The sequence below is a fragment of the Haliaeetus leucocephalus genome, unplaced genomic scaffold (assembly GCF_000737465.1).
Source record: "Haliaeetus leucocephalus isolate CR32 unplaced genomic scaffold, Haliaeetus_leucocephalus-4.0 Scaffold526, whole genome shotgun sequence".
NCBI lineage: Eukaryota > Metazoa > Chordata > Aves > Accipitriformes > Accipitridae > Haliaeetus > Haliaeetus leucocephalus.
Window position 1 is genome coordinate 6,474,639 of NW_010972962.1, and position 14,280 is coordinate 6,488,918.

At 40.2% G+C, this 14,280-nt stretch overlaps 1 protein-coding gene across 1 annotated transcript in view; it reads right to left on the bottom strand.

The window, feature by feature from the left end:
• The window catches only part of SRBD1 (S1 RNA binding domain 1), a 133,877-nt gene extending 120,222 nt beyond the window's left edge, over nt 1–13,655 (bottom strand). The window contains exons 1-9 of the mRNA XM_010576496.1: nt 13,053–13,655; nt 12,766–12,876; nt 8,019–8,129; nt 6,574–6,656; nt 6,008–6,173; nt 4,680–5,042; nt 3,019–3,185; nt 1,182–1,299; nt 904–1,042 (exon numbers count right to left, since the gene is read on the bottom strand). Coding sequence (XP_010574798.1) covers nt 904–1,042; nt 1,182–1,299; nt 3,019–3,185; nt 4,680–5,042; nt 6,008–6,173; nt 6,574–6,656 — 1,036 coding nt within the window. The 5' untranslated portion in view covers nt 8,019–8,129; nt 12,766–12,876; nt 13,053–13,655. The remainder of the gene's footprint in view (nt 1–903; nt 1,043–1,181; nt 1,300–3,018; nt 3,186–4,679; nt 5,043–6,007; nt 6,174–6,573; nt 6,657–8,018; nt 8,130–12,765; nt 12,877–13,052) is intronic.
• Nucleotides 13,656–14,280: the final 625 nt, after the last annotated feature.

The following is a 14,280-nucleotide window of genomic DNA, read 5'->3' on the forward strand; positions in this document are numbered from 1 at the left end:
TTTAGACTCTGCCAGAATAGTCAGATACGTGGTTGCAATATACCGCTGTATGAAGTAATAGCATATGCTAAAATGCAGTAATTAAACAATCAGAATATTTAGTAACTGATTTTCAATGCAAACTTAGGAATATTTTATAAACAAAATTTAAATAAAATAAAAGAACAACTGAAGTGGGAAGAGTAAGAGTCAGCCTCACTAAGGAGGTTCAGTACCTTTATGTTAAAATTCAAAGAGTAAGTGTTGAGGCAGGGAAGGAGAAAAGTACATATCTATTTTAACACCATACAGAAGGGTGCAGCCATCTTTGTATTTTATTGTCAGAGATTGCCCCCTACAGATTTACCCACAACTGCATTCACAGAGAAACACAATTCTGCGGTCTATATGTGACAATCATGTCATTAAAGCTCCTGCTAAAATTTTGGAGATTACATCTCCAACCCCTACTGCCACTCAGTAACAAAAACTCTCCTACTCACTCCCAATCACCAAGGCCAGTTTTTATTAAGATATGCTTTGATAGGTGACATTTACTTCAGTACAGAGCATAAGCCCATTGTACAATCAGTGTTGAATCTTCAGTAAACAATCCAAGCAAGAGTAGAACCATGGAGAGGTCTCAGGTATGCGGCACAGTCCCCCTCTCTCTTGCCAACTATAACATCTCCAGACTTCTGCCTCTTGTATACCAGAATTATTACCATTTAAAATACAGAAAGATAGGAAAGGTTGGTGAGCCATGGCATTAAATATAAACTCTTACCAAACATTGCTAAAAGAACTGTTGAATTTAAAATAGTTGCATAACTTCCAGCAACATAAGAACAATTGGAGTAATTCCCCTTTTAAAATATTTTCAGACATTTAGGACATTACTGCTCATAGAAGCAGAGCACTTACCTTTGGTATTGGGTCTAATGTAAGAAAAGAGATTGAGTTCCATAGGATTCTGCAGGAGGGAGAGAGCAGCAGGTTCTAATCCCAGCTGCTTGGCCCTCTGGGCTTTGGTGCCTTTACTCCCAGTTTTATAAGGCGCAGACTTAAAACAAACAAAACCCACAATTATTAAAAGGCAAAGAAATATTTCAGTCATGCTATGTACTCTGCATTATGCGCTACTTAGTTATGCAAGATTACATTTAAACTAGAGATGACCTGAGAAAGACTAGTGTACTGACCACGTGGTCTAATTCTTCCAAAGTTCTGCAATTTAATAATGCTGTTAAAAGGCATCCAGATAATTTCCCTTCTTTCTTCAACTTCTGTATCATTGTATGCGTCTTCTTTGCAACAGTACTAAAATGCAAGAGATTGATATTAAGTCACATTTCATGGTGGATTAAAAACGCTATTGATTGTGACCTTGTTTATTACACTGCTGAAACTCTCTGAAACCCCTGAAGATTGTATCTCATGCTAATCCTCAACAAACCAAGTCTGATAATCCAAAAGAGTTTCTAACTATGTGCTGGTTTTGGCTGGGATAGAGTTAATTTTCTTTATAGTAACTAGTATGGGGCTATGTTTTGGATTTATGCTGGAAACAGTGTTGATAATACAGGGATGTTTTAGTTACTGCTGAGCAGTGCTTACACAGAGTCAAGGTCTTTTCTGCTTCTCACCCCACCCCACCAGCAAGTAGGCTGGGGGTGCACAAGAAGTTGGGAGGGGACACAGCTGGGACAGCTGACCCCAACTGACCAAAGAGATATTCCAGACCATATGATGTCATGCTCAGCATAGAAAGCTGGGGGGAGAAGAAGGAGGTGGGGGGGATGTTTGGAGTGATGGCATTTGTCTTCCGAAGTAACTGTTACACGTGACCATTACCTGCTTTCCTGGAGATGGCTGAACACCTGCCTGTTGATGGGAAATAGTGAATGAATTTCTTGTTTTGCTTTGCTTGCATGTGAGGCTTTTGCTTTACTTATTAAACTGTCTTTATCTCAGCCCATGAGTTTTCTCACTTTTACTCTTCTGATTCTCTCTCTCAACCCATTGTGGGGAGTGAGCGAGCAGCTGCATGGTGCTTAGTTGCCAGCTGAGGTTAAACCATGACTTTCTCCAATTAGTTCAAAACTGTATCAAAGTATCTTGCGGTAGCTTTAAGAAAAATCATCAAACCATACTGATAGTCATTACTGCTATATATATATTTGCAGGATTACTGGTCTGGAAGCCAATAAAAAGGCCCTAAGTTAAATCCATGTTGATGAGAACTTACAGCTGTAATTCCTATCAAGATAGTTTTGCAGCATCAAGTACAGGATACCAGATATTAAACTCTTAGACCTTCAATAAGATACCTTTGCAAGCAGCAAAGGTATTTGTTAGTAATTAAATTACTTGTTCAGACAAGAAATCTCAGGCCACCTTCCCTCTTTGGAAAGAGCCTCTTGCTTAGGGATAGTGGGGAGTACAAGGAGGAAGCCACCATGTCGACAGAACAGCTGGCAAGTCTGTTCCCTTGCCATCTCAAGAACATATAACCAACCAAAAGCAAGAAGGAATGAGCGCAGTCTCATCCACTGCTGCAGCGAGCTTCGCCGATCATTTCTTTGCTGCATTGATCTGGGAGAGTTTAGCTTGCCCACCTGGTACACTATAACCTCAAGTAATACCCTTCACTCGAGGCTTTGCTGCTTCATGCAGGGAGCCAAGGGATTCTTAGCGATTCTTTTTCAAAGGGTGCAGCTTACATCTAATCAGGTTACATACCTCCAGAACCTGTAAACTACTCTTTTAGTAAGAGGGTTTTTTCTCTGCAGTTTTAGTAAACTGCAGGGAAATTATGATCTTAACTTTTCTTTGGCAATTAATAATGCCAGATTTTTTGTTACTTACAGTAAAAAAAAAAAAAAGTATCAGGTATGTTTACCTCTGTTTTAATCTTCCTTCTTTAGGCATTCCTCCATAATTACAGTGTGTACAAAGTGCCAAAACAAGGGACACAGAAGCAGCAGCCAGTTGTTATTTACCTCCCCCCCAGATACCTCCCTGCATTAACTTACTTACCGTAGCTCTTCCAATGTTTGCTGCACTTCTCGCAAGGCATCAGCCTCCAGATTATTGATGAGCTCTTTTCGATACCGAGCAATAAAAGGAATTGTGTTTTCTTCTTGAAAGAGGTGAATTAAGTTTGCACATACCCATGGTTCAACGTTTGTTATTTCTGACAAGGCCTGTCAGAAGCAAAGAAACCCAAACAAACATTTAAGAGAGGTGATAGATTGCTTTAAACAGCCTCTCACTCAATGTTAAAATCCACTCCCAGAATATTATTATGCTGGCCAGCAGTGACTACTGTCCTCCCTAAAACAGGATGCCAGGCTTCGCATGCATTAAGCCACCACACCTGGTACTTCAGAAAGACAGGCAGCAACCAATGTTTCCAGAAACTTGTAACCACAGAAGAAAAATTACTAGAAGGAGTGCCTCTCGGGAACAGAAAAAACCAAACAATTAAAAAAAAAATCAGAAAGACAACAAACTGTGCATGGCAACTCAGAAAACTTAGATTTTTTTTTTTTTTTTTTAAAACACAAATTGACATACCTCATAGTTAAACAAAACAAACAAACAAAACCCTCAAACCCAGAGCTGATCCAAATCCCACTCCACCAATAACTGGAAACTAGCATGGTATTACCAAAGGTTTCGACAGGAGCCAAGCCTCACAAAATTAAACCAGATTTTGTACAAAATGGGCTTTCTAAATATAAAGTTACAGTGTATCAATACCGAATGGAGGACAAACTATGTAAGTACCATAGCTTAGTAACATTTTAACTATCACAGTTTGTACTTTGCTAAAGTTATTTCCATAGACTGCTGATTTAAAAGCCTTTCAAAACTTTTATTCTGAAGCCTAAAAATGTAACAACTCCTGCACAATCACATTCACTGCTTCTAGAGCAGCAATACATAAAGATCAAATTCTCCATCTGCATTTCCAGGAATATTTTAGAAGACTCAGGAACAAAATTTTACACCTTTCTTAAGCAGGCAGTACTAAGGATGATGAATAGAACATGCACCATCTATTCCCATCCTGTTTATACTAAAAACTTCTGTAACCACACCCAGCCTTCCAGAACAGGAGCTATGCTAAAACTGTCTTCACCTGAATGGCTTCAAAGTTAACATCCTACAAAAACAAAGATGATATCTCCCCTGATGTCATTGTTGTTCCAAGAACACAATCTCCTCCTTGATGGTACTGTAAATTGATATACACACTCAAATGAGTCTCTACAATGAAACGACCCACACTAACTAAATCTTAAATTCTGAAGCTGTGCACACAGACATCCCAAATCTTTCAGCATCCCTTCTTGCAGGAGTTTCAGTTGACTATATCCACAAAAAAACCCCTATGTGCTGATACAGAAGAAACGTGCAAACTGTTACAGGCAAGCTTTGTACTAAGTACTGCCTAAGTCACAGATACTGGAATAATGTTAAAGTTTGAAGTTTTAACAGTTACCAACCAACATTTATATTTATACACATATTATGACAATTTAAGCAGAGGTTAAATGACTACTTAATAGCACAAAGACTCTCTGGCACTCCAACTGATGCCAAGAGGACTGAAATTGTATGTTAAGATTCTAAGTGCTAATTATGTAGGAAATGGTTTCATTGATACCTTAGAAAAGGAAAAGATCTCCTACCTGTACAATATCCCAGTTCATTTCAAATTCTTCTTTTACTTTATTGCCTCCCAGATTTTTAACTGGCTTTCCTTCAGGACATGTAGTTGACTTAATCTTTTTAAAAGGTGGTTCATCAAATGCAAAATCCTCCTCAGATTTCTCATGTTTCACTTGATTTCCCACTAAAGGAATGCTTGTTGAGGGTTTTTCATCACTCTCTAAACTCTTTACGTTCTTCCCTTGGAATGAATTGATTTCCATTTTTTTAGGCACTTCTGGCTTTTGATTTAAAGTTTTTCGTTTAGTGCCTGTATCTTCTTCCTTAGGTTTCTGAAGTTGCATTCTATCATCTTCTGCAGGAGCAATAATCAAGGATACATCCTGCCAAAAAGGCATTGAAACCATATTAAGTATTGACTGTTACGAACTGGTTCAAAATTTCAGTTAAAACCTAGGAAGACTTGATACTAGACATGATTTTCCCAAGTAACATCTCTGTCTGGTAGGGAAACGCCAAGCCAGAAATCAAGTAACCTGAAATGTATCTTGCATGGAGGAAAAGACACAAAATACCCAGTAGAACTGTGATTTAAAAGATAAAAAATTAAATTATCCTGGTAAGATGTTAACTGGGCTTTGCTTCAGAAGACACTGACCTATAATCCTTGCCTCTGCCCACCTCAACAAAACAGGGAACAGCAGGGCAGGGAAGCACTCTTCTAATGAGGTGTTAGGTGCAGCATGGGAACTGGAACTGAGATTTGGTCTGCTAAGATATTGTTTAATCTTGGATAAGCCACGCCTTCTTTCCTGAATTTCCCCAGACATCATCTTCAGAAGGCAGGACTGCCTTCTGTCATGACCTGACCTCAGATGTTAATCTTTGACAGAAGTGCATCTTCTATTCATCATAATAAAACTGTGATCCTTACTGGGTCAAACAGCCACGCAAGGAAAGATAAGTACAGGCCTTCTTTTTGTTGTCGTACCCAGCTAGTGAAAACATAGAAGACATCAAAGGTGCAACACAGAAACCAAAGGTATTGGAGGGATTAGTTTTCATTATAGAAAGAACAGAGGTATTTATTTTTGCTGTTGAAAGAGATCTCCAGGGAAAACCATGTCCCATTATCACCGGCCAAAATTTTATAGTAGAGCCCTTAGGTCTGGGACACTTAAATATGTATGAAAGCCACGTTTATGAAATACACTGAATATTCACAGTAACAGTGGAATCAGATGAGCTGATCAGACTCAGGCAATTGAGCTAACCTGAGTTGGAAAAATTCTGCTCATGTTACTTACCAACCACAGTAATTATATGTCTCTTGCTTACAGATACTCACCATTTCCTCTTTTACTGCTATCTTCTTGACCTTTTTCATGGCCACAGCCAACCGTGGAGAAGCAACTTTTTTAGTTTTTGCCTCATTTTTCTTTGGCAATCGAGGTCTCTTGGCGATTTTGCTTTTTGGCTCCCACTCCTCCTCTTCCTCCTCTGATTCAGAGCTCCTGAAAAACAAACGAGTAAACAATATTGCTTATGAGAAGAATAAAAAAAATACATAAGCAAGCCAGTCTGAGTGTTCTCTGACATGAAAGGAAGCAAACAGGAAAAATGAAAATAAAGGTAGGCAGAATCAACAAATATAGGTCTTTTATGCTGTTGCAGAGCTAATGGCTGGAACAATTTGCCAAGCTTTTCTGAAGCTGGTCACTGGGATGTGTACACACCTCATTCTGCTTGGACAACTGGCAATTCAGTTTCACCCTATCTTCACTGTAAGCATGAAGAGCATAGGTAATTTGTGTTTTATAATTGAATAGAAGTTTTGTGCATTAAAACTTTTTAATCAACCTCATGCTTAGCATAAACCTTTAAAAAAAACCCTAAGGAAAAAAGTAATCTTACGAATTAAGAAGTGAAGGTAGTTCATCATCTTCTGATGTAAGGGCTTTGGCTTCAGATTTCACCCTCCTTGGTAGAGATGACATCTGAAACAGGGGCGAGAAGAGAGGAATAGAACTTTTGGTTGAAGTTGTATTCTCTTATTCAGCCCTTTAACTCACTGTCAAGTGTGCCCTCATAATGTCTTCACCGATCACAAAAGTTTGCTCTACAGCAGTTCAGATTTCTTAGTATCCAAGAATTTAGGCCACAGCAGCACACACTCAACAACCAACCTTTTCAACTGAGCAAACAGACAAACCAGCACTATAGCCTCTCAAATTATTTTTCTCTTCAAATTGAGGTAATTATTCAGCTTGCATGTAAAGCTATCTTAGCAAAAAGAGTACTGGTTCTCAGACATATTATTGGGTGTCACTTATATACTCTGCCAGTCTTTCCTCCATCAACCTAAGAAGCAGAGAAAATAAAATTAAGATCTAGTAAAGTGAGCTCGCATGTGGTTTTATGTGAACAGGACTACAAGAAGATTTTCCATTTTGATCTAGAATTTCACCTTTAAAGACTATCTGTTGCTTGTATGCATAAAAACAATGATTTTTGAAAGAGCTGCTCATTAGTATACAGATAGTGTATAAAACAATTACCAAAGGCAAAAAGGGAAGGCATTGACTTTCTCCTGACCCAAGATTCATATGTACAATAGCTGCATTTCAGTTAATCAGTTATAGAATTTTTGGCAATGGTTGGGCCCATGAAATTCAATAATCATATTTTACAATTTTAGTTAGAGAGTTTTAGGTACCCTCAAAATTTTACCTGCCAGAAAATTGGAATTAAAAAGAAAAAAAAAAACTACTAAAAAAAAACCCAAACCAAAACCATAAGGCATTTCTATAACTATAAAATTAACAAATATATTTTACCTATATCTGGTAGAATTTCATCATTCTTGACATTCTATTCTCCAGCTCTAGTATCCAGAAAATTTTTTTGCACCTTGACCTTTGATCCAGCCTTACTACTGCAATGCTAGCCTTAAAGTCCCGTGTTTGCACATACAAACTGGATAAGCATTTTGCAAAGTGTCATTTAACTCAAAGGCAAAATGCTCTTCAATCCAACTTCATTCTATCCTCTGATCAAACACTAGAAGTATAACTATTGTTATAAATGGATTTCAGCAATTTTTCCTTGCAAAGCAGTACCAGAATTTAACTGACTATTTTCAGCATTGCAGTGGAAGGAGGACTATTGAGGGTCACATCAAATAGCACTAGCTATTAGCTTGCTTGTAAAACACCTTCTTGTAGCAATTGTCATGATCAGTAATATGTCAGCATTTATCTGCTCTTCTACTGACTGAAATCCCATTATGTGGCTAGTTAGAATACACATCTGCCACAGGAAAACAGAAATCTCCACAGAACACAAAGAATATTACTCACCTTATTAGCTTCCCAGGTGACTTTCCACTGTCAGTTCTGGGACACCTGCAACTTCAACCAGCCACTCTGCTTTCCTTTGCTCTTTATAGCTGAAGAGTCATTATCATCGTCCTAAATTAATTATATATTTATTCTCGTTACCTCAGAGGCATGAAAATAATGTTTCCATTTTATATTGTACTTTAATCTGTGAATGGGAGAAACAAGAAACATTACTCATGTTTGCAACAGCAAGGTTTCCAGAATTAGCTAACACCTGAGCCAGATGGATCTCTGATCCATTTTTTGCAGGCACTGGACACTTTTCATATGGTTAGGTCTCACAGTTCTCTTTTCAAACTAGGTGTTTAGCTTGCAATATCATTATCAGTCATGCTTCTTCAGCTAATCCAAGTAGGTGGGTATTTAGTATTCCAGTTCCAGGCAATTTTGGAAGCCAGTGATCAGTTTTTAAACACTCTAACCAGCTTCTTCATAGTTACCCACTGAATCATAGCAAGGAAGAAGGAAAAAGCCAACATGCATGTTCTCTCACCTGAGGTCAGCATTCACCCTACACTCCTATGTAACACCACCTTCTAAACTTCCCTGCCAGTTTTAGCCACTCAGCATATGACCATGATAGTTTTGGGGCTTACCCAAAAGCCCAGGTAAAAGGAAAGCCTCATCTGGAAGATTTTTTTTCTGCTACTATTTCCCCTCTCACCTCAAGTGGCCAAGGGCAGAGTCTCAAAATATCTCAACATCTGTATTGTTACATAAAGTAAGATTATGGCAAGAGTAAAGCTTACTCTATAAAGTTAATTGTACTTCCTGCCATCCAACACTGGTGACTGACTTAACTCTTCTCATCAGCATGAGAATAGGAGGTGAGCTCATTGGTTTATGAAACCGGGCATTTTCCGTATTCTTCATGAACAGACTAGTATTTGCTCCTACATCCTTAAGTCCTAGTCTACTTGCCTTCATACAATGCACTGGAAGAAGCAGAATTACCATATATCAAATACAAAGTGGCATAGGAAAGCATGACATGGAATAGAAAGTGATATGTAATAAGGCTAAGTCTTTAAGGTACACTTCACTTTTTTTTTTCTTTTGATTTCTTGGATTTTCCACTTTAAAAAGTAATTAGATCATCTTTTAGGTGTTTGTTGCAGTCCTTCAGAAAGCTGGATAAGTATCAAACATGTTTGACCCAGAAGATCAAAGAAGGTTTAATTTCATTATTAAATTGAAATAATTAAATATTTAAAATTCTATTATTAATCTGCTAAATTTTCTTGAGAAGAGTGGTAACTTTGTCCTAAAGGCTTTCATACCTGCACTTAAAAGTTAATTTGAACTAAGGTAAGATGTGAATTTAAAGCACAAAACTTATTTCAGGATAACTCTCCATGAACAGACAAGCCATGATCAGAAGCCAAAATGGAATTCTACAGCTCAAAAGAAAAGCCCAATACCAAAGAGCATCTGTGAGATGAATGTCAAACATGGCGTATCACAAAGGGGAAAAAAAAATGTCATGATATTTCCCTGTGAGGTGGGGCCAAGTCATAACCACCTCCCCTTCTAATAATGCATACTTTAAACTAACTGTACTTCATATTTGTAGAAAAACAATCTTGCAGTTGCTACATACATTCTATTTTTTTACAAAGAGTCGGTTTTTTATTCAAATCCAGAAGAGTACTTGGGATTTGATTCCAAATTGCCAGACAGCTGTCCGCTGAATTTTCCTCCTGAGCTGCCTGCACTAGGGTGTGCTAACACCTACAGTAATGACTAAGAAAAACAGTGATTCACTGCGGGAGGGGGAGGCAGGGAAGAGGATGAAAAAGCAACGAGTCTAAATGCCACTGATGATGATGAACTATTACAGATTTTTTTAAAAAAAGCTTAAAGACAGTCCCTGAAGTGAGGCAGGAAGACTCAAGATAACAGGCAAACACAGTTATGCTCCACATGGGGCATCTACAATGCTGACTGCACCGACTACATGACAGGGCAATCAAACAAGCCATTGCCTGGTCTGCTTCTACTGGGATATGGTCCCCCATGTCTCTTGCCTTGAGTGTTGAGGGAGCTTGGAAGAACTTTATTCATCCTCCCACAGCATGTGGGGATCAAGACAGCATGAAGTTGGCCACTTATCTCCTATTATATTTTCCAGATAGGCTGGCCTCAGTGGGAAAACTGCCTTTACCTCTTCCTTCTCTGTCACCTCCAGGTAACCATACTCAAAGTGAGGGCTGGTTTCTACCCTGAGGAAAGAAGCTATAGCTTGCATAGATCTGTGTCTCCTTCCCAAATCCAGAAAAGGCCCATAGCTGTAGAAGAGCAAATTACAAAGCTGAAAAATTAAGAGTAACCAACTTATACCAGAGTCAGGTCAGAGCAAGCTTTTTTCCCTTCCTGTGTCTGTGTTCAGTATTGCTGTACCTTATTGCAGGTGTTCACAGTGCTTGGTGTCTCCTGGACTTATTACCCAAAGGAAGTAAACACGCAGTATCCAGTGATGTACACAAGTTATCCAGCCACGCTGTGCAGGATTTCACTGGCTTGCCAATTGGCATACTGAACGCCTACAAGCTCTGTTCTAGCAGCTCTCCTCACATCTGAGGCCAGCAAACTTCCAGGTAACATTTGCTAACACATTTTTTCTTATTTTACGTAAGTTGTCGGAAAATTTGCCTTAATTTAAAAAAAAAATGCTGTTCTTTGAGAAAAAGGGTTCTTAACAAACATCTCACCAACAGTATTTTAGTTCTATGCCAGGCAACATGCGCTAGGCATTTGGCCTTGCCCACATACTTAAGCTTCCAACTCCTGTTTCATTTCAGATCTGTTGGAGTATGATCTTTTCCTTCTGTGCGATAGGCTGAAACCTCAACGCTGAACCTTCAGACTAGACCCTTGATCCTCTGTTCAAGGGAATCAAAACTCTCCTGCTTGCCCATCTTCCAGCTGACAGCAGGCAGCATGAAATGTCATTGCTTGAAACACCCGAATTATCTTTGCTTCACACACTCAGTAATCACTAAAGCCTTGCTTCTCCACAAAACCCAGAACAGTTGCAGTGTGTTCTTTAAAAGTACTTCCTACTTAAAAGGTAAGAGGACTTTGCAGAGCTATTATGCTGTCCAGTGAAGAAGAGCTGAAACTATTTAAATCATTGCTATTGTAGATAAATATATCTCCCAGGACTACTCTCCAAATAGTTTGGCATCAGTTCTGTTTCCAGTTCTTTTGTTCCCACCACTTCTATTCTCTACACCTAATGCAAAGCTCCACAACACATTCAAGCTATCCTGATGGCTGTAAATAGCACACTTCTCCCTACCTGTCAGCTACTCATTAAAATAAGGCTAGTGTAGCTTGGTAGCCATGCCAGTAATAAAGACCGACAGAGTAGCTCTTATTAGACTTCACTGTACAGAATTTTAATATGGGTATGCACAAAACATACACCAAGGAAGTAATCATTCCTCTGGTCTCTCTCCAGAAATAGGAGTTCTAGGCTGCATGCAGAATATAAATAGACTAAGGCTTTAAAGGCCTTATTATGTTAAAGAGCAATCCAAGTCTCATTTACAGACTGATACTCTCTTCAACCTCCCTATTCATGCAAAGATACAACCCATTAAAAGTAAATTTCTTCATATGTGAATCCAGGTGGCATAAGCAACTGCTTGCAGAAAGAAATGTTTAATAATAGTTTAAAAGTAATTAGATGAACAGCCCCTCCCCTCCTCCCCCCATTCTATGCTTTGTAGCTCCACCATTACAGCAACAGTTTTCAGAAAAATTGCTCCAGTAATCCTACTACACTGTGACATCTTCTACAGGGCACTTAAAAAAAAAAGTTGTATTTAACATTTGAAAGTTATAGAAAAGATTGTACTTTCACAGTATGATCAAATGAATGCCATTATGGCAAATTTAAATCTCATAACCTTACTACATTAGGTCACATAAATCCCTCATAACTATAAAAATACAGATCTGAATATCAACAAAATATACTGCACCCTACAGCTCACTCAAATACATTCTTCTACCTGAAGGTACAGGATTTAAAAAAAAAAAAAAAGAAAAAAAAAACGACAGCACAGAACCAGACAAACACAACACCACCACACATACACTTGGAAATTAATTTCATTTCAGTAACTGCAAAAAAAACCCCTCTCCAGCATAAAGTCCACAGAAACTTCTAAAGCTCTTTTCCAGTTAATCCAAGGTAAAGCATTCCTTCCAGAAAGGAAATCTGTCTATGCAGGAAGCTCTTCAAACTCTGCTCTGCAGTCTCTGCTTTTCTAGCATGAATAAAAGAGCAAGGATAATAGAATTTTGCATTTTAGTTTCTCTTAAATCACATAGTACTAGCCAAACAACAGTTTATTATAACACCAAGCATCTGGGGCAGGACATAAAAAGCATTATGAATCTCACATGACAAGTGAATTTCAGACCATTATTAGTAGCAGCAGAATGGCCCACTTCAATAATTATATGTAGGCTCTCAACAGTTTGATTTTGCTTGTCCATTTCGGAGACCTCCATAGCATGCTAGAATAACATCCTAAGAAGAAATCGAAGTGTGAGCATACTGCCAGCAGCAAAGGGGAAAAAACGCTACGTAGACCAATGGTAGGGACTTGTATGGAAATTGTTCTATCACTCCAGAAGTTTTTTTATCACCTGTAACAACTAAATTGTACTTCAAAATATAAATCCAACTTACTGTAAACCTTGTGAGGTTAAAACCTTGGAGAACTCCCAGACACTTTTGCTTAGAGAAGCTGGTACAGTAGATTTCCAAGGACTTTTCCTGCATAAAGCCAGTCAGGACTGCCTGAGAAAGGAGTCACAAACGCAAATCAGAAGACTCCTGTGCTAACTGGAAAATTACAGCCAGAAAGAAAGGGAGACACACATAGGGCACATACATACAGCAAAACAGCCCCCAACGCTAATCAGAAAGGAAAAGGTATAAGACTAGTAGGAATATCACCTGCTGCTACTACTTACAGAAGTACGACCAAAAAGGCAAACCACCAAGGCTGTGCCCTTAGAAAACATTCTCCTCGAAGCCTGTTCCTATAACTAGTGGTCCCACTGGGGAAAAGGAACAACCTGTGTTATGCAGCAGCCTGTCAATGAATCGGAAGAGGTATCACATAGGAAGATGGGGGAACAAACACTTCCCGTGCATTTTTTTTTAAACCACTTAACTCAAACCACCTATGAAAAGAAACTTTACCCAAAACCAGGGGGATACAGCTTCTGATTCGGTAACAGACTGCTACATCACGTGCAGCTACACCTTTTCTCCAATCCACCAAACTAGCCATACAGTAACACTCCCATTCAGCTTAAACAGGATGTCTTCACTCCTGAAGGATATGGAAGATGTGCATCTGTTCTGCATGGCGAGAGCCACAGCAGACTTTACCACAGCAATAACACTCGTTTCAGAGTCTTGCAGGCACAAGGGGAGTTGAGAGTAAAGCACTTTCTTGCCTGGTGACTCACTACCATCCAAATCACTGGTTTTCAGCTCAGAAACATGACTCAGCTCAAAATACACTTTACGTACTTTGAAGCCCTATTGTTCCCCAGATGACACCCCCCTTTCCTCAGATCCGTTGACAGCATTCAAGAGGAAGGACTAATGGAGCTAAATTTCACCCCCCGTGCCTGGAAAGGGCATCAGTTCCCAGGCAGAGCCACGAGACTAAGCCACCTCACAAGCCCCTTCCTGTCCCCGAGGAAGGCGGGGAGCACAGGAGACAATCCCAGCGGAGGCCCACAGCCCCACACCCTCCCGCCTCAGCCCCGGCCCCCCCGGGGCGCTGCCACCCGCATCCCCGGTCCCGCTCACCCGCCCCCCGCCCCAGCTCTCGCACAGCGGGGCCGCCCGCCCCAGTTCAGGGAGACAGGAGCCCCGAGCAAGCCTTTTCCCCCGGGCTGGGGGACAGCAGGGAGCAAAAACGGCGGCCCAGGAAGAAAACGGCTCGTTTCCACCTCAACGACAACAGGAAGCCCCCCCGCTTAGCCGGCGCCCAGCACGGAGGACGCCGGGGCCAGCGCAGCCCCGCCGGCCGCCGCCCGCCCTGCCTCACCCGCGCCCTCGGCCCGGGCCTGGCGAGGGGCGGGAGGCTTCCCCAGACGTTACCCCCTGCCGCCGGCTGCCGCGTTTGAAAGGGCCGCCAGGGCAGCCATAGCAGAGCCGCCCGCCCGACGCGCCGCGGGGAGG